This window comes from Synchiropus splendidus, chromosome 5, assembly GCF_027744825.2.
Source record: "Synchiropus splendidus isolate RoL2022-P1 chromosome 5, RoL_Sspl_1.0, whole genome shotgun sequence".
Classification (NCBI taxonomy): domain Eukaryota; kingdom Metazoa; phylum Chordata; class Actinopteri; order Syngnathiformes; family Callionymidae; genus Synchiropus; species Synchiropus splendidus.
Genome location: NC_071338.1, coordinates 19,606,909 through 19,625,068, shown reverse-complemented (window position 1 = coordinate 19,625,068; position 18,160 = coordinate 19,606,909). Strand labels below are relative to the sequence as shown.

The following is an 18,160-nucleotide window of genomic DNA, read 5'->3' as shown; positions in this document are numbered from 1 at the left end:
GGCAGCACATACTGGTGCTGATACTTAAGCGGGAATGTGAAAAAAAGAAACAGAAAAATAGCAGCTGCCACAGTGGAAGCCATGGGAAAAAACACATTGATGTCTAGCCTTCATCATCATCACCACCATTGTTCCTTCAGAGATGAGGAAGACAAACATCTGTAAATGTTATGTAATTCATCAAGTCCACCAACTGGTGATGTCATGAAATGATGACAAAATTTCTTCCCTCCAAAACTTTGGGTTACAGTGATCTCTGCAACCGTTATCAAAATACAGCCTTTTGAAATAGGGATATCATCAAAGTGGAATATTTTATTGAAAAAAATAGCACCAAAAGGTTAAAAGCACTGGGGTGACGCTCACAACTAAGCCATCTTAGTGTAAAGTCACACCAGTGGTGACAGGAAATGGCGCTTATCATTGTCAGACATCTTGAAAAAAAACCTTCTGAAGAAAAATCTTTTTCAGTTTTATCATCAAAAGAATTAATGATATACGACTATTGATGACACATTAATTCTCTGAAGGTATGTAAAGTATTTGACTTTAAATATGAAGATATTATGAATTTCTTTCCCCCTTTTAGTTTTTCTTGCCAGGAAATAATTAATATTTTGCATGTACTGTGATTTCTTTGTTCTCCAACTTAGTTTAAACGCAGCCAACTTCAATCAGGTGAAGATGCTGGTCTAAGCAATGTAGAGTTACTTGAACCACACAGAAAAGGAGGCTGTCATTTCAGTCTTCAGGATAAGAATTTAACACCAGCAATGTGAGTTACTGTTCAGGGCTTTTAAGTGCTTTACTATTGTATTTACAATCATCTTCAGCTGCTACATTATGCTGCAAAGAGGGCAAATGTCAATATTTAAATGGAACATATAATTATCATGCATTAATGAACAGCTTCAATGAATTTATGAATGCATTTCCAGGAAATTAAGATATACTATTGTTTTTATGACTGTACATCCTCTCTCTTCAGCAATGCTAGAACGTGTCTTTTTGTTACTTTGGATCTGCGTGCCCTCTTGGCCAGGTGAAAGACACTTGCATGCAAATAAGCAGACTCCTGTTGAAAACACAAATGCAACCAGTGAAAGCCTTGTCTCCTGAGGTCCCGAACTGTTGTCAGCTGACAACGAAGTGTTGCAACATATACATGGAATAAAAGCAAAGTACAACTGTAAACCTTCGTTCTATGAATGATTTGATATTGAAGTTATTAAGATCATTTAAAAGTCCACTGAAGTTGCCAAAGTTCAGCAGTTGAATCTCCCACAGTAATCGCACTTAATGACCTGATAATGTTTTGCTACAAAACAGGTGCAAGGTGTTAAAGGTCTTTCTCAGCAATGCTAACATCAGCCATCACGGGACAAAGATTGTCCATTTAATAATTGGTACTCAATTTGGACAAGTGTTTTGATGTTTATTGTATTGCCTTCTGCTTTATACAAACATTTTGTTCATTTAGAAGGAAGCAAGTAGAGATTCTGGACCGCTTCACAAAAACATACCAAGTGCTGATGGTACACTGCAAATGAGTGAAACATTTTTTACATTGAACACTTTTACTTTGACAATTCAAAATCACAAACAGCAAAAATGATAATAAGCGATCCAGTGCTGGATGTTAATATTGTTCATGTACTGCTCCCAGGTAGCTTGTCACCAACCAATGAACATTGCGCTTTTCATAAATGTTGATGCTGCAAAGTACATTTTGTTTAACCACGTACACACTGGAACCCAGATGTAGTATAAGAAAATTAGAAAAGGTCAAGTGAAAACATTGAAGGCTTGAAGGCAAAGTCACACATCATCACATAAAAAATATAAATCTAACTAAACTTAAAATTCAGAATCAAGGAGTTGACTTGTTAAATAAAAGCGTAATATGATGGTGAAATTAGGTTGACGAAATGAGAGGTGACAAACCTTGAAAGCTCTGGCTGGTTAATATGTTTTTTAAAATTTGCAATTCATTTAACTTTAAAGCATATTTATCCTCAAACCGAGATCAACAAAAGATGTTTTGCTCTGAAACCCATATTAAGTTGACTTGATATATGTGGTTCTTGTTTAATCAGGGCATAAATATAGACCCCAATATAGCTGCTTGTGTGTGTGTATGTGTGTGTGAGTGTCTGTATTAATACCAGTACAAGTGTGTCAGCGTGTGCGTGGGCTTTGTAAGGGTACAAAGATGTCCCAAGGGGCTTCCCCCCCTTTTTCTCATTACAAATGCTAATGTCACATTAATGAAATCGGCTTAGTTTAAGGTTTATAGCGTCGCCTCCACTGAGAGACTTTGCCACGACACTTCCCACATATTTTAGTTTGAGTTATAGCTTTATCCTTTGGATGTAGTTTTTTCGATTCACTTTTTGGGCTTAGTTTTTCAGGTTGATCTGCCATAGTTTGGTTGGTGTGTCTGCTGCAGACAGTTATCCTAGCAACAGCAGTAGATGTTGCACTGAAGGGCTGGCCTAGTGTAAACACAGTGTTAATGTGCGAGCGGCGGTTTGTTGAGTCACTAACTGTTAATCATTGCTTAACAGAGAGCTAGTCGAGGACAACAACAAGCAGAAGATTTAATCATGGTCATAGATCCTGGCTTTATGCAGATAACATGTTTTAACAGTTGAATTCTAATCACTTTATCAACACACATACACGCAGTATCGTCATGTTTTTCGCTCAAGCTCAAAGTAATAAAGTTGTTTTATAATAATGCAAAGATTGCAATCGCAAAGATATCAGAAATCACCTTTAAAGTTTTACAGTATGAGCCAAAATCGGTGAATGTTCTTTTAGTAACTGGAGTTGGTTTTGCTCGCCCCTCTTGTCTGAGTGTGAAAACATTTGCTTCATTAATGTCTTTCTTTTGTCAGGATAAAAAAAAAGAATTAAAAGCTTAAACCGTGGCTGATAAAAGATTACACATTATAATTAAAAACCAATTTTTACGAATTTGATTACATTATGCTAATGCAGGGAGATAATATCTTTTAAGGGAATCAGGGCGAGAAAAAGGGAAGTGGAGGGAGTGTGAGGAGTGGAAAGAAGTGACAGTCCAGCCGCCATTACAAGCTGCTGATTTCTGCAGAGTGCTTCATAAAATGTCAGAGCGCTTCTCCCTGAGCAAGACACTGAAAAATGGCAGCGCTGTGATGTGCTGGCACCTTACCTGCTTGGCTGTGCGTGTGTGTGTGTGTGTGTGTGTGAGGTGGAGAGTGCACACTGTGTATGTTCAAGAATATGAATGTGTGTCTGTCAAGCCTGCGTGTTTACATATGTGTGTATGCTAGTGCGTGTGTGTGCAGGTGTGGTACTGTGTTGCTGAGCGTGTGCGTGTACACGCTGGCCTCCCTCCCCAGTTGCAGTGAGGCAGAACAGAGTGGCTGGCTGCCCGCTGCTTTGCCTCCCTCTCTGTCAATACAGCACTATTCTCTTTCAACTATTCATTTTCATGTTTAACCTCAGGTAGCGTGACCATTTTCAGGGATAAATATACCTGTACGACATCATATCACTGGAGTGATACTTTATTCTCCTGTGAAGCACTTGATGGTGCACATCTAGAGCAACTGCAATGTTTATGTGATCCTGAAAAACAACTTTCATCTGTCTGGTGTGTGCGTGTTGATGCATGCAGCAGGAGTAGTAGGTATGAGTACTGTTTACTCACAAGACAATGACAGTAACATAAAACTAGGATGAGGAATGAAACTGAAATTAATTGTCATTGAAACTTAAACATGCATTACAGGTAGCAGTTGTGGGTTTAGGGGTTACTGTTACTTACATCAGCACTTTTATTAAGAGTTGCGTATCAGGTTTCACCATGGCCTTTTCTTTGTGAGAATTGAACTGTCTTCCTTTCAGCATCCGGGTACACCACGCTCTCCTGTGGAATAAAATCACGCTGGTGGACCTGGAAAAGTATTTCTAGTGACAAAACATTATTTGGGGTTTTTGGAATGGCTCATGTTGAGAGCTCTTTGCTGTCTGACCGCGGTGATGCAAGCCATTCTTTCTGTCAAGAGATTTGACTTTTCTTCACCATGGAAATTCTCTAAGGTCTAACAAAATGAACCACAATAGCAGAGGAAATGTTTCACACATTAGAGGACAGTTGAAAAAAACCACACTCATAGTTACTGTCATGGTTTGAGTCAGGAATGGCATCATGTTTTATATCCACTATCCGCTCCAATGATTATTAAATAACGTATCTGTGTCATTCACAATGCAAATGTGTATTTATATAGAACAGTGTGGCTTGTATGGAAAAAAACATTGACATATTTAACAATAAGGGAAATTTCCTTCAATGAGATCAGTGTCATTCACTCATTTCGTCTGCCTATTCTCTTAATAGGGGTTGTGTGGGGCTGGAGCCTATTCAAGCTATTTGTGGGGGACAGACAGGGCAGGTCCATGACTGGGCACATGTACACAGACAACCAATCGCAAACCCTCTTACCATCAGTTAACCCTTGGGTACTATCCGACTGTGGAAGGAAAACAGAGTGGGGACTTCCCCGGATTTTTTCCCAGCGTAGAAGGTTTCTCTGTACGGGGGTAGGAGGATAGGGAGGTGGAGAGGCCCTATGTCGCGATAGCGCTGCGGAGGACCTTGCGCTGATATCAGCTTTAACTGTACAAAACACAAATACTCAACAACCCCATCTATACAAGTAAACATGCAACAGACCTTTGGAATATATGCATGGGTGTGTTCACTGATTCAAACAGCACATATAACATGCTTTGTTCCCTTCACTTCACGCATATGAACCCCAACTTTTCCTCCATGAAAACTGAAGAACAGATACAGGCAATTTTTGAAGCGAGGCTTTTTCCTCACTGGGTTTTCTATTGTTCTGTCACTGACAGTTTGTTTTTTCTGTGTGACATGCATGTCATTTACATTATGCATATATGAAGAGCAGTTCTTGTTCTCTGGGCTCGTGCTTCTCCTCGCTTCTTTGCTCCCCCACAGACCTTTATATAGCTGATAAATAATGCTGTTTTCTCTTGTCTTTGATTTATATGTTATGCCGTTTGTGCATTCATTGAAATGCAATTAGAAGTACGTTTGCAGAGTTTTTTCATAAATTATGTGGTTATGTATGAAGATTCGTCTTTTGGTGGCCCTCTCAAATATCTAAAATGACTTGGATTATGTACTATTTATTTGTCCCACTGTGGGGAAATTCAACATACTTATCAATGTACTTTAGGGGCACAGTCTTTGCCAATGCTCTGTATCTATAGCGGGGAAAAATAAACATCAAAACTTCTTCTGCTATAACATCATGTAATTTTCTCCTCTCTACCAGTAGAATCAAAGAACAAACACAGAAAGATATTTTTGTTGAGATATATAAAACAAGCTGGTTTAACAAATCAGATCACTTACAGATCTGGTGAGACACTCAGAGTAGAACCTCTCCTTCCCACTGTAAAGCGGTTTAAGTGATATATTGTAGGCATGGAAAGATTGTCTCTCAGTTACCTCAGGAAGACCTCTGTATTCTCTGTGGCTCTGAGTCGGTTTCTGCCAGTTTCACTCTGGCTGCTGCCCCAGTGACCCAACCATAGCTAAGAGTAAGACAATGAATCGAGTAAAGATGCGGTTTTCAAGTGCCTTTTAAGCCAGTGAATATAAAGCACTATTGTGACTCTTTAAGTGTTACAAGGTGAAACATTTCTTCTAAAAATATGGATTGTACATTTTTCACATTTCAGTATGCTCATTTTGTAGAACCTAAGGTCACATTGTACGTTTAGAAAGTATGGAAGTATTCACTCCTTGTATTGTATACTGGAGAAAATGATAACAAGCTCAAATGTATTGCACTTTTTATTGGCTATTGGCCAACATGAATGTTTTCCAGTCACCCTTCATTTGAGATTGGCTCACTAAGTTGGCCTCCGACAGTACATGTCCATCACATCACAAAAAATCATCTCATCGAGTCAAAGCACCAGCATTGTGTTAATGGGCTGTTTCACAATTGATGTTGTCGGTTTTGTTCGGACTTCTCAAAATTCTTGCCTGTCACTTTTTACTCATTTTGTTTAGACCGTTTTCAAAATACAAATTAATGCATTTTCGGAAACCTTTTGACTTGAGTTTTGTTTTAGGTGGTTTCCACAGCAGAATCTCAGCCACAGTTTCGCTTTCAGAACCCTTTCAATTCAAGCTCCTTCTCAAGCTGTTGCAATACCCAGCAAGACTTGTCTTTTTTTTATACTTTTTTTTATACTTCAATTGAAACAGAGCGGCAGAAAGGGGGCATTAGTGGGCATACCTGTAAAGGTTTGCTCCATTTATACCGAGCGTTTGTTTCAGCATCTGTGAAAGTAGTCCTGCTGCAGGAAAGACTCATTCTTTGAAGTGTCCACAGAAGAACAGTTTGTTTGCAGTTGTCCACAATATCAGGCTTCTGTTATAATGTGCTTCCATAGGGCTCTCTGTGACACTGTGTTGTTTTATGGACGAGGGCAAAATGTGTGGTTCCGCCTGTGGAAAAAAGTAATGAGTGTTGGGACAGGCAGGTGATTGTGAGAGGCTAGCAGAGGCAGGGGAAGATACATCAGGGGTGATTGCTTAATGCATACTTCTGTTTTTTTGTTTTTTTTCATTTATGGGAATAATTAGCTTTCGCTGAGAACACGTGTGAATAATGGGGGACTTTTCTTGTTGAGCGTATTTTATGGTACTCTTAATGTTGTAAAAGCCCCTACACACTCAGATGCAAACTCTAACACACAAGCAGTCAATCTTTCTCAAAACACATTCACACACACATTCACTATCGGCTCATTCTCTTCTATTTATGGCCAGGAAATGAGGGGAGTGCCATGTCTGGTTGAGCTGAGTAACACTATTCTGTCACACATAGGTTTGACATCAAACACAACTGACAAGCCTGTCCTATCCTCCTCCACCGAGTCATCACCATGTCCCAAAATCACATTATTGTCACTTGGAACCCAGCAGAGACGGGTGGTGGGCAGGGATGTAGATCCCAGCCTTTGGCATCTTCCGTCTGCTTGAAAAGGCAAATAAGCTATTTGGCAAGAGTCGATTTCTTGTCATATTAAGACCACAAAATGCATGCGGCACGGCGTTGGTATTTTATATTCTATCTAAAGCTTTGTGGAATTCGCATGAATCAAAAAAAGAGGTGGAAATCCTTTTGAGTTGATGCCACCGTAGCATTTGCTCACATCGGACCATATCGTAACCTTTTTGATTTGGCAAGCAATAAGTTGATGTCACATGCTAAGCTTGTCTGTTGCGCGGAGGCAGGCAGTGGTGTGACTGTAATAAGACCTGCGACCAGTCCTGGTGCCAAGGCAGGGAGAGGGATGGTGCCCATCCCCTACATGCCCCGCTTTGCCATCTGTCACTGGGCAAGCCTGAAGGAGGGGTCCAAATCAGTCTAGATGTCACCTGCACTGGCCACTCACGCACTGCATTTGTTTCCTTCAATTAAACCTTGTTGTCAAACATCTATCAGTGCAATAAAAAGTCAAACTGTTGTACAGCTAATAGCAAAACTAAGTAGATGTGTGTTACAAGATGTCCTGTAAAAATGTCAGATTACACAAGGAGAGACTTGATCTGAATCGGTATTGGAGGCGTCAGTCAGCCGATTAAGTTGTTTCCCAATTAAAAACTTTTTTTTTTTTTAAACTTTTTTATTCATGAATGTGTTCTCTGCAGTAGAAAATATTTAGTTTCTTCTTCTCTGCGTGCTATTCCGGTGGTGCAGGCTGAAGCTCTCATATGCCATGGCTGGACCGATGGGTTTCCCGTTTTATACTGGCACTAGACTGTATCTTTTGTAGATACAACCATCCCCAAGTCAGTGGATTGATGCAGGATGCGAATGCTATTTATTAAATACCTCTAGGTTTAGATTGTCTCATGTTGGATATGTTTCAGTGGAGAAGTCACATTTGTTAGACTGGGTTTTCTACTTGTTGCTAATAACTTTAACTGCATTAAAATACATTAATTATTGTTGAAGTTAGAAATGTATCATTAGCATTATGGTTTTAATTCTTTGTGAAATGAAGTTTTGTTTCTGGGGCTTCAGGTTAGAATCACTTTTTCTCCTCGTCCTACTTTTGATGCAAAAAATGGTAGCATAGCATAGAAATATTAGAGAGACTCTGTTTGACTTGGAAGTGTGTCATGTTAAGTGAATGTGTGGCATTACATGAAAAAAGTGGCTTACTCGTCAGCTCTTGTTGGTGCTTGTGTCATGTTTGGGCTCCAAAGTCAGTGATATTGAGGGCAGTTTGTAACAAAACCTTCACATTACAATTGAAGTCAGTTTCAGAGGACGGAAGGCAGACGTTGCGGATACAAAAATGATTCCATCAGCCGGGACAAACAGCGCGAAGGAAGAGCCACCGTGTGTCTTTGAATGGGGTCAGAGCATCAGAGAGTAATGCATTTGGGTCCTCTTGCACCAGGCAACTCCTTCCATTACGACTAGAGAAGAGACATTGTGTCCACACTCTGATTACCACTGATCCATGCTGATGACTCTGTTGGCGGATTATCTCAGTTAGTATCAGCCATCTGTTACTGTGTGTGAGTGTGGAAGAGGTGAGGAGTAAAACGGGGCAGGGCTGAGACACGTAGGGGGTTGAATAGTTTTAGGTCGTGATGTACACGCACAACTGTTTTGATCGCATGTAGTGGCTGAGTCTTTTCTTCCTGCTGCTCGCGTAACCAGGCACCATTACTTACACGCAGCAGCGGCATACAACACTGCAAAACAAATGCGTGATGTAAGGACCCATACCGACAGCACAGGCCATTACTCCACAGCCAAATGCACCCTCTCTATCTCTCCTCTATACAATCCTGTCCTCATTCCAGATGATGCTGACATCTGAAGGCTCCTATATGAAGGCCACATACAATCATAAAACCGCAGAGCTGTTTATAGCCACACTATCTCCTCAAGGGCTGTTGCATCCAGCAACTATTAGCTGCATCCATTGACAGCTCAGCGCTGCGTTGTATTTGCGGACGTGACTGTGAATTCACCGCTGGAGCACATCTTATAAATCATAGCACAAACCATTAGCATAAATCCTTGCTCTCTTTGCATCTGCGGGACCTGCTGTTTCTGGTTGTGCCGCTTCTCCCTGATTGGTTAGTGTTGCTCAAGTCAAATTGATTTAGCTGTTCTTTGAGATTGTATCGCTCGTCCTATACCGCCACTGTGCTGTGCTGTTAATTACCAATCAAGTCAAGCTAATTCTGATGCTAAATCCATTTTAATTTTGCCTGATTAAGTCGGGATTGCTTCTTTAAATACCTTGGCAGTTCATTATAGTTGCAATCATTGTTGTGGTTGCGTATTTGTTGCTACGTTCCTGAGCTCCGTCATGCTATCGCCGTTAGATGTAATTGCTCTAAGTGATCGGTTTGTAGTTATAGAAGGATGGACGCTCTGTCTTTTGCTCCTCCTGCGTCCTTTCCTCTCTGCATCTCTCATCCTCAGAAAAGAGGCCCTGCGAGAGATTGTCAGAGATGAGAGGAGATGAGGGGGAGGGTAGATCTGCTTTACACCTCTGCAAAGGAGGGATTGCTTTTTTGTTGTTTGTTAGGGGGGAAATCAATTCTGTTCACATCATCACGTTTTGACAAGGCGAGGCATTAAGTGCAGATATTGAGAAACGACAGGAGCGGTTTACAGCCCATCCTTCATCTCCTCTGCACTCTTTTCTTTCATCTGTCTTTTCCACACAACAAAATCAGAGCATATTGTCTTGCTTATTCCTTTTTTCCCTTCAATCTGTGTATCTCTTCTCCTCTCACTCTCCCTGTTTTTCGCTCGTCTGAAAAGGTAGAGAATGATCCGCTTCACTTACCAGCTGACACCACATAAGCTCGCTCGTCCTTGGAGACACAAGCCTTTTGTTTTCGTGTGCATTATGATAATTATGAAGGGCCACAGCTCCTCTCCATTTTCATCACACTCCTAATGATACTCGCGTTTTTTGTCAGGAGCAACCGTGAGCATCACTCCTCTTTTTATCTCATGAAGTAATCAATTTTTTTCACCCTAACCTGACATTTAAAAGGTGACAGCTAAAGTAAAGGAGCACAGGCTGCGACAACCATTCTTGCAATTAAATGTGGCAGGGAAATAACAGTTTTTTGCCACAATTGTAGGAAACACTTAGCGCTCTTATCACTCAGCTAGAAATGACTTCCTGTAACTTGCGTTACCCGTGTGCAATTCCGCTTGATTATTTGCTTCTTAAGCGCCCAAACCCTCACCTTGTAGGAGAGGGCACGTGTAGGACCTTTGACCTCTCTCGTAATTACACAACTGCCATCTTTTTTTTCTTCACTGCAGCAACGGCAGTGACGGCTGCCCTAGTCCGATGGCACACCAGCCTCCTCCCTGTGGACTGCAGCAGGTTTTCTTGTCATCCGTGCCTCTCGCTCGCCCTCACTCTCCCGCTCTCCCTCTCTCTTGTCAGTGTTGCTCCTGGCGAAAGGCTGATACTTGATATTCAGAGGATAGCAGCTTTTGTCTCAGAGATTTAATCAGTGGCTCTGCTCCCACTGCAGAGGAGAGAGGGAGGGAGGGTGGCAGTGGGGTGGTTGGAGAGAGGGAAGGAAAGGGAGATGGAGGCAGGGACTGTTTATGTGTAATGACACAATAACAAAGCCTGCCTGTAAAACACAATCTGCAAACTGTGCTTTTGAAGGGGATTTTCAGTCCTGGATTAGTGTCAGGCAGAGGGATATGGGAAACGAGAAGACAGCAAAACAGTCAGGTTGACATGATAGACCAAGGAGGTGATTTTTTTTTTTTGCGTGTGTGCGGTGGTTTAAATGTCTCGGTGTGTGTTCACGCCTGTGTGGGTAAATTCATGTATTTGCTCTATGTTTATCTGCCTGCACAAGTTGGCAACAGAGTGGGCACTGTCACTGTGCGTTTCCACTCGTAAGCAAACAGGGATTAGAGGCGAGAATTGTAAGTAAAAATATTTGGCCTCTGAGTGGCCGGTGTTTCTTGCAAGGATTAATACCGTTGGTTGCTTGACGATGGCTGGCATGGCAACTTGATGAGACTGATAATGGAAGAGCTGCTGCATTAGTTAATTCACCCATCACCTAAAAGCCTCAGCGTTTAGTTAAAGCTCAACAGAGACAGGAAGCTGTGTAGTCAACGACAGTTTTTTTAAGTCACTCTTACTGTCTTCATGCTTAGGATTATTTTATCCTTGTCCCCCAATTTAATTTCCCTCTTGAAAATGTAAAAAATGTATTTTATTCCTGCTCCTTAAAGAAGCCGTTCCTCCTTCCTGCCTCGCACAGAATCAATAGAGTCTGGGGACCATTGGGCATGTCTAAATAGAAATATTGTTCAGGGGAAGTGAGATGTGAAAGGAAAAGTGTCAGGTTGTGTGTGTGTTTGTTAGAGCAAGTGTGTAAATGTGTGTGTCCCAGACTACACCGTGCAGGGGCAACACTCTTGTGTATGTGTTTTGGGTGTGTGTGTGTTGGCGGGTGTACTTTAGTATTGTAACCCTGCTGATTGGATTGTGTTTGACAGATATGGAGTCTGGAGAGCGGCTGGCCTCCCCAGCGCCCACCCTGTCTGCTGCTCGCACCTCCTCCCCTGCGGCCTCTTCCTCCTCCTCCTCTTCTTCCTCTTCGTCATCCCCTGCTCCCCACACTAAAAGCAGTTTGGCCCCGAGCCCCTCTGCACTGGGATCCACCATCAGCACCTCTGGTAAGAAGAATGTTTTTTGCTGTCCGTCTGTCTGTCGCAAACAAGCGCCGAAGAACACGCACATCAGTTTCCACGCTAGCATAGACAGTGTCAAATATGGTCACCTTCATGTGTAGATAGGATTCACAGGAATATTAATTATAGTCCTGTGTGCACCTCTCTCCAAGCTACAAGGTTTTATTCCTGACAGCTTGGGTTGCAATTGAAAAGCTGCTGCATTAATGAATCCCAAACAATTAGGGGCCTCTTTTGTGTGAGAAACACACACATGCTTTGCCACGTCTCCTGACAACCTTCAGCTCTGTGGCTCCAGCTGCCTCAGAGTCAGGGCTCAGCACGACACTTGTGTGCGTGAGTGTGTGTGCGTGTGTCTCAATGAGCGACAGAGTGAAGACCCTCTGCCTGCATGATTTAACATTTTCTCAGCCTTTCACCCTCTTGGTCTAAAGTTTATGTTTTGTAAGCAACTGTGTGCTTAGCGTTGTTCAAATCTCTCCATGAAAGAAGAGTTTTGCTCATACACACTTTTTCCTCATCTCTTTATGTCTGCTCCTCTGTCAGTCCACGCTGTTCAAGGAAGCGCGTGTATACAGCTTCAATGAGGCGTTTTCTCATACGGAAAGGAAGAAGTAGAGCATCAAACAAGACCTCATGTTTTATCCTCCTTTTCTTTGGTGTTTCCCCCAAAAGAAGAAGCCATTAGAAGCATCTTCCGCTTATGCATTATACATCCTGCTGATCCCTCTGTGCCATTACATACGCTCAGGATTTCAAGATAAGCAGTTTTGTACTTAAATGAAAAGCCCCAGCCATCCAGCTGTCTTAAAAACTTTTGCTGCCGTTTTGTGAGTACACACCTTGGACCAGTCTCTTGTATGAGTGTGTGTATTATACATGCGTATACACTGTCTATCGGCAATGACATCATCACCACCATATTAGCATTCAAATAAAGACACAGAGAAAGTGCTGCCAGTTATTATGAGCGGCTGGAACCTTCAGCTGAGAAAGTGCTGCGCAGATGTTAAAAACTCCATTTTACAGGAGTAGAGTAGAAGTCCTGTCAAAAGTGTTCTCATTTGTTCATTGCTCAGCAAGTAACCCAGTTTTTTACCTGTTTTTCTGAATATAGATTATCAGCTCAACCACCGGATCCATGGTCCGAGTGGCATCTTCTCTTCTGGCTTACAAAATGTTCACCTTGTTGATGTGTTGAATTATAAGAGCTCTAATGAAGTTGTGTTCAATTTGTGATGCATACCTAATGCACACTTACATTAGGTGGGTATTTTGTTAACCACAATCTTTGCACACAGCTGAACCCTCCTGCGGCCATATTGGAACGCACCATCTTTCGTCAATAATGAAAGCGTCTAGGCTACTGTTCCAATTTTACTGTCAATTCTGGGGATAGAAACAACTTCGGTTACCTCATAAGACAACAAGCAGAGTCCCTCCCAACAAGGCAGTCCCAACAACACTGGGCGTGAGGTGGAGCGCACAGATGCTTGCACAGTAATCGCATTTAACCTCTGTATGTTCTAGGGTCTTGAGCAAACAGACCTAAAACCTCCACACAGAAAGGCCTAGGGTCACACTAAACAGTTGCTGCTGGAGCTGGAGATATTTTATTTTATTTTTCGGGCATAACTTGTGTTTTGAAGTATTCGGAAGAGTCGTCGATGAGGATATCACTTGGAGAATAAAACTCGATCAGAGCACATACCACTCTCCTTCTGGGATCAACTCACGGATGCAATTAACTTAAATCTGTCTGTGGAAATTTGATTGACTGCAACAAACAACAAATTAATCCCCCTTCGGCAGCATCCAAACATGAAAAAAGCAGGCGGTGCAGTTTGTCACAGCGAGAAAGGATTGAAACAGCATGAGAAAGAGGGCGAAGGGGAGTGGGAGACACACTGAGAGGAAGAGAGTCGGTAATCCTAGGTATGTCACCGCTGCACGTCTTTCTCGCCTCACATTTCGAGATTTAATTATTTGCCTTCCACAAGCACACATTAATATTGAAAAGGCATTTGCAGATGTCACTTTGTGTTGCTTGGGAGAGGATGGGGCGGTGTTGGGAGAGGTGGGCACCCGCGGCACACGCAGATGCTGTGGCTGGCCTTTCTAAGGGTTGCAATGCAGTCGTTTATCTTTATTCCCGCTAGCTTGCCAAGCAGGGTCTACATATTCAGCATTCCTCACGTCATTAAAAAAAGTGGATTTTGCTGTCTTGTCGTGAAGCGGGGCTCCAAGCCAACGTGTAGCGTTAAGGTCTCGGACGTCACTTGCTTGCATACTGATAAAGCTTTGTTTTTGTCACTTAACTTGCCCACTGATTTATTCAAATTCCTAAATATCTGCCGGTTGCATCTGTATGACAAGCGTTCTATTTCAGGCTCCTCCAGTCAAAGAGAACATTCGCACAACAGGACCTACTGCATAAAGTCTCTATCTGAATAATTAGATTTCAGACTGCATTAGTTCAAAAACCAGCTTCTTGTCACTCTGTTTTACATTTCCTTTGTGTGGAAGTGTATAGTAGTGTGCCATTTTGTCTGCGCTTTGCTCAACACTTTCCTTTTCTCCAGTCATCACTTTTTATGCATGTGTATTACCTGACTTGTGCAGAGGCATCAAGCTGGCTTGCACTCTTTTCTTTTTTTAACCGGGATAGAAATTGAATTTGCATGAAATATGCTCACACCAAATTGCATCTGACTCTGGGAGGAGGTAATACGTGGCAGTCGCCCCTGCCAGAAATGATTGTGCTCAGGAAAACGTTAGACGATGATGATGTTGATGAGGTATTTTTCTTTGCTGGAATTGAGTACCAGAAGGATAGAAAGGGCTTTTTACATCTTTTTGCACACTTTTCTTTTTCCCACTCTGACAGTATCCCTCACTGTGAAGAAATACTGACACACAATTCATTCACTGCTAAAATTGGATTACGAGGAAATGCTCTATATTATCTGTCTCGGCTTTTCTGTGGTGCTGAAGGTAATGCTGAACATTATCAAAAATCTACTGTCTGTGGTATAATATGTGAATATCCTCCCAATGTCAGTGCTGAAGGAATGAATGGTAATGAAAACATTTGTAAAATAGCTGTTGATCAATGAGTTACTTATCAGAACAACAAGAATTTGACCTGTGACCACTGAAATCTCACTATTTGTGAAGAAGTGGGGAGAACGCATGTATTACTAGCATGGTTTTGTCATCATGTTACTATTTTAATATAGTTATTTTTCCCGGTTATTTTTGCTTTACATCAACTATGTTCATTGTTGTGGTAGCTTGTTGGACTCCAGTAGGAACCTTTAATAAGTGTGTAACCAAGACAATAAAGCCAGTGAGTCAAATACTCTAGTTAAGTTAATGAATCCTAGTGGATTTGAAAGTCAGAAAGAAAAGAAGACATTTAATATATCTATCAGAAACATTCTCACAATTTAAAGAGTCTGGTGTGTTGATACTTGATGAGTAAATGTTTCTTTGCCAACTTCAAATTTGAAAGAACCCATCTGTCTTCTGATCTGGAATATGAGCTTTAGTCTAATGGAGTTGAGTCTGATCTGACATGAGAAAACCTTTCTGTCCAAACATGCACGTAGAAGCCAAAGAAAATATCAAATATTTTAAAAAAGCAATACACAACTGTCAGAAGTGACAGTTAATCGATGTTTATATGATTGGTGAAGAAATTATTCAGCCAAGTATTTTCCCAAAGAATTAAACAGCTTTTTTTTTGTAAATGTTGTCAAGGATTAGGCATTTGTTACTCACTATTGGCTCACATGAATCAAAATGTGAAAAAGTTTAATAGAAAACTGTTTCCACTTTGAAAAGATGTTGGCAGCCCAAATGTCTACTGGGAAAAAAGAATATGTCAGAAGCAGAGAACATTTATTTCCTCTCTTATGTGTTGTGTTTTGCAAATAAAAATGCTCTCTGCTTGTGCTGGATCTCTCCCAGGCCGTCTGTTTGGAGCAGCGGGAGAGCAGCCCTTCATCGGCTCCACGTTGTCAAGTGCCTTTCCACTGGTCAACCATCCAGCCTTCGGAGCCCTCTACGCTGCTGGAGTAGGCCGGCCTGAGTTTGGAGGCCTCGGCTCCCTGGGTATGTCTGCAGCTCTGGCTGCTCACCCCCAGCTAGGAGCCCTGTCAGGTACCATGAGAAAAACTCTGATTCTCTTTTTTTCTTTGATTCTCCCGTTTTTTTCATCTCGTTTTCTCTCTCCTATTCTCTCCAACAGAGTGGTGGCGAGCTGCCGAAGCTCATGGACGAGGAGCAGCCGCTTATCTTCCTTCCTTTATTGGTTTCCCTCCTTACTTTACTCCCCATATACAACCCAACCACAGCTCCAGCCCTGTCCAGATCAGGATGCCCACTAAGAACAGCCACACTTCCCCAAAAGGTTGGATATTATTTTCTTAAATAACAACGTAGAAGTCTGGAGTTCAATAAACCGTTTACATGTTATGCTGCGCACAAACATAATTCGTTTTTCCATTTTTACCTAGGTGGCAGACAATTATTGTTTTATGGAATTAGAAGAAAACTATTGCTTTAGTAATTGTTATGGTCGCTGCATTTATTTTTTGAAACGCCGAAAATAACCTGCTCTCTCCTTTGGATTCTGTCCAGCTCATTGATTAATAGTTTTCATAACAATGAACACATGCTTAAACAAAGAGAGATATAATATGGATTAGTGTGTAGCACCAAGTATTTTCCCAAGGGCCCACACACCTCACATCTTCTCCATAGTCATGGTGCTGTTGTTTTTATCTTGATCCAACACATTTGTTAATATTTTTCCTTAACCCTGTTTATTTTTAGGAGTGAATGGGGCGGTGAATGGCAGTCCTGTCTGTCCTTCTTCAACACAATCTGGGAGTTTCCCTGAAAGTCAGACCACTGTTCAGACAACCCCCAAAACAGCCAAGACGACAGACCTCTCCAATTGTCACCGTAGCAGCCCACAGAGCAAGCCAGTGGAGCCATCAGAAACGCTCATTCAGAAACCGAAAGAGAAGGTCAGTATTTCACGATGAGCTGGTCGTATGATTTTTTTTTGGGGAAGAATTGAAGAATGAATTGTGTTTGTGCCCCCGCCCCAGAAACAACGGAAGAAACCAGCAAACAGTCTTGCAGGGAACAGTGAATCAGGCACGTCTTCGGACAGCTCCAGTGATGGCTCCATCAGCAGTGATCTCGAGGACCTCCCAGAGGATGATGAAGAGGACGAGGATGATGATGAAGACGACGAGGCAGAAGACAGACAGAATGACTTGTCGGACTCTGAGAAGCGTGCGAAGAAGAAATCAAAGGTGAACATGATTTTGTTTTATTGTACTTTAAGCTTGGGTCAACAGGACTAAATGTCTTGTGTTTTCTGATAGTCACAGGTGCCTTGTTGAACAGTTGTGCTGATATTCATTTTAATTTCTCCTCTCCAGACACAATCCACTGGTACCACAAAGACTGATAAACACACTGGTTTGTCCATGATGGATGGCAGCAAAGATCCCCAGATCCAGAAGGCTTCAGCTGACCCTCCAACTCTTGTTCCCCAAACCTGCTCTGTTTCCCCGCCAGCGATGTCACAGACCTCCCCGCTGGCCCTGCAGGTCTCCAGGGCCAGGACAGAGGGCCCACAGAAGCATTTTAGCGTCATCCAGTCCACTGGTCTGGCTGCTAACTCAAAGCCACTGGCTCTCCTCACTCAGCCCAATAGGGAGTCATCATGCACCCCTCCCATCTCCCTGACTGCTTCCCCTAAACGACTGTCCAGCACAGCCTCTCCAAAACCTCCCAAACTGCTGCCCTCATCCTCCCCCCAGCACCTGCCTCTCTCCCTATGCTCGTCCCCCAAGCCAGTTTCGGTGCCCTCTCCACCATGCTCAAATCTCCCGATGTCTACCTCCCCAAAACCTTTCGGCCTGACCTCATCAGTAACAAGCCCCCAGAAGTCCTCGCCCAAGGCAGCTCAGTACACTGCTCCCACTTCTGCCAAAGCCAACAGAAGGAAACTGTTAGAAGCCTCGCTCGCGCAAATCAATGAATTCAGACTGAAACAGGTAAGAGGCATGTCGTAGTGATTCTGTCAGGAGTGTCGCTACAGTTATGTCCCTGTTGGAGTGAATGCTAAAATGTCAGTTCTTTGTCAAAATTGGCATGTCTTCTCTCTCTTCTCAATTTCTTGATCCACTGGTTGGTTTTCCTGTCGCAGATAAAATAGATGTGTTGGTCAAATTTGCCTATTTCGTAGTTGCAAGGTTTGACAGAACCATTTGCCAAGACGCAGGATATTTAACCCGTTGGGCTTTGCTTCCTTTTTTCAA

The 18,160-nt window shown here is 42.3% G+C and overlaps 1 protein-coding gene across 15 annotated transcripts in view; it reads left to right on the top strand.

Annotated features, from left to right (window-relative positions):
- The window catches only part of LOC128759415 (bromodomain adjacent to zinc finger domain protein 2B-like), a 64,006-nt gene that overhangs the window by 25,554 nt on the left and 20,292 nt on the right, over window positions 1–18,160 (top strand). For all 15 annotated transcript variants that reach the window (XM_053866330.1, XM_053866327.1, XM_053866332.1 and 12 more), the window contains 6 exons: window positions 11,622–11,801; window positions 15,789–15,980; window positions 16,069–16,230; window positions 16,656–16,852; window positions 16,937–17,146; window positions 17,276–17,896. In XM_053866330.1, the coding sequence (XP_053722305.1) occupies window positions 11,624–11,801; window positions 15,789–15,980; window positions 16,069–16,230; window positions 16,656–16,852; window positions 16,937–17,146; window positions 17,276–17,896 (1,560 nt within the window). In that variant the 5' untranslated portion in view covers window positions 11,622–11,623. The remainder of the gene's footprint in view (window positions 1–11,621; window positions 11,802–15,788; window positions 15,981–16,068; window positions 16,231–16,655; window positions 16,853–16,936; window positions 17,147–17,275; window positions 17,897–18,160) is intronic.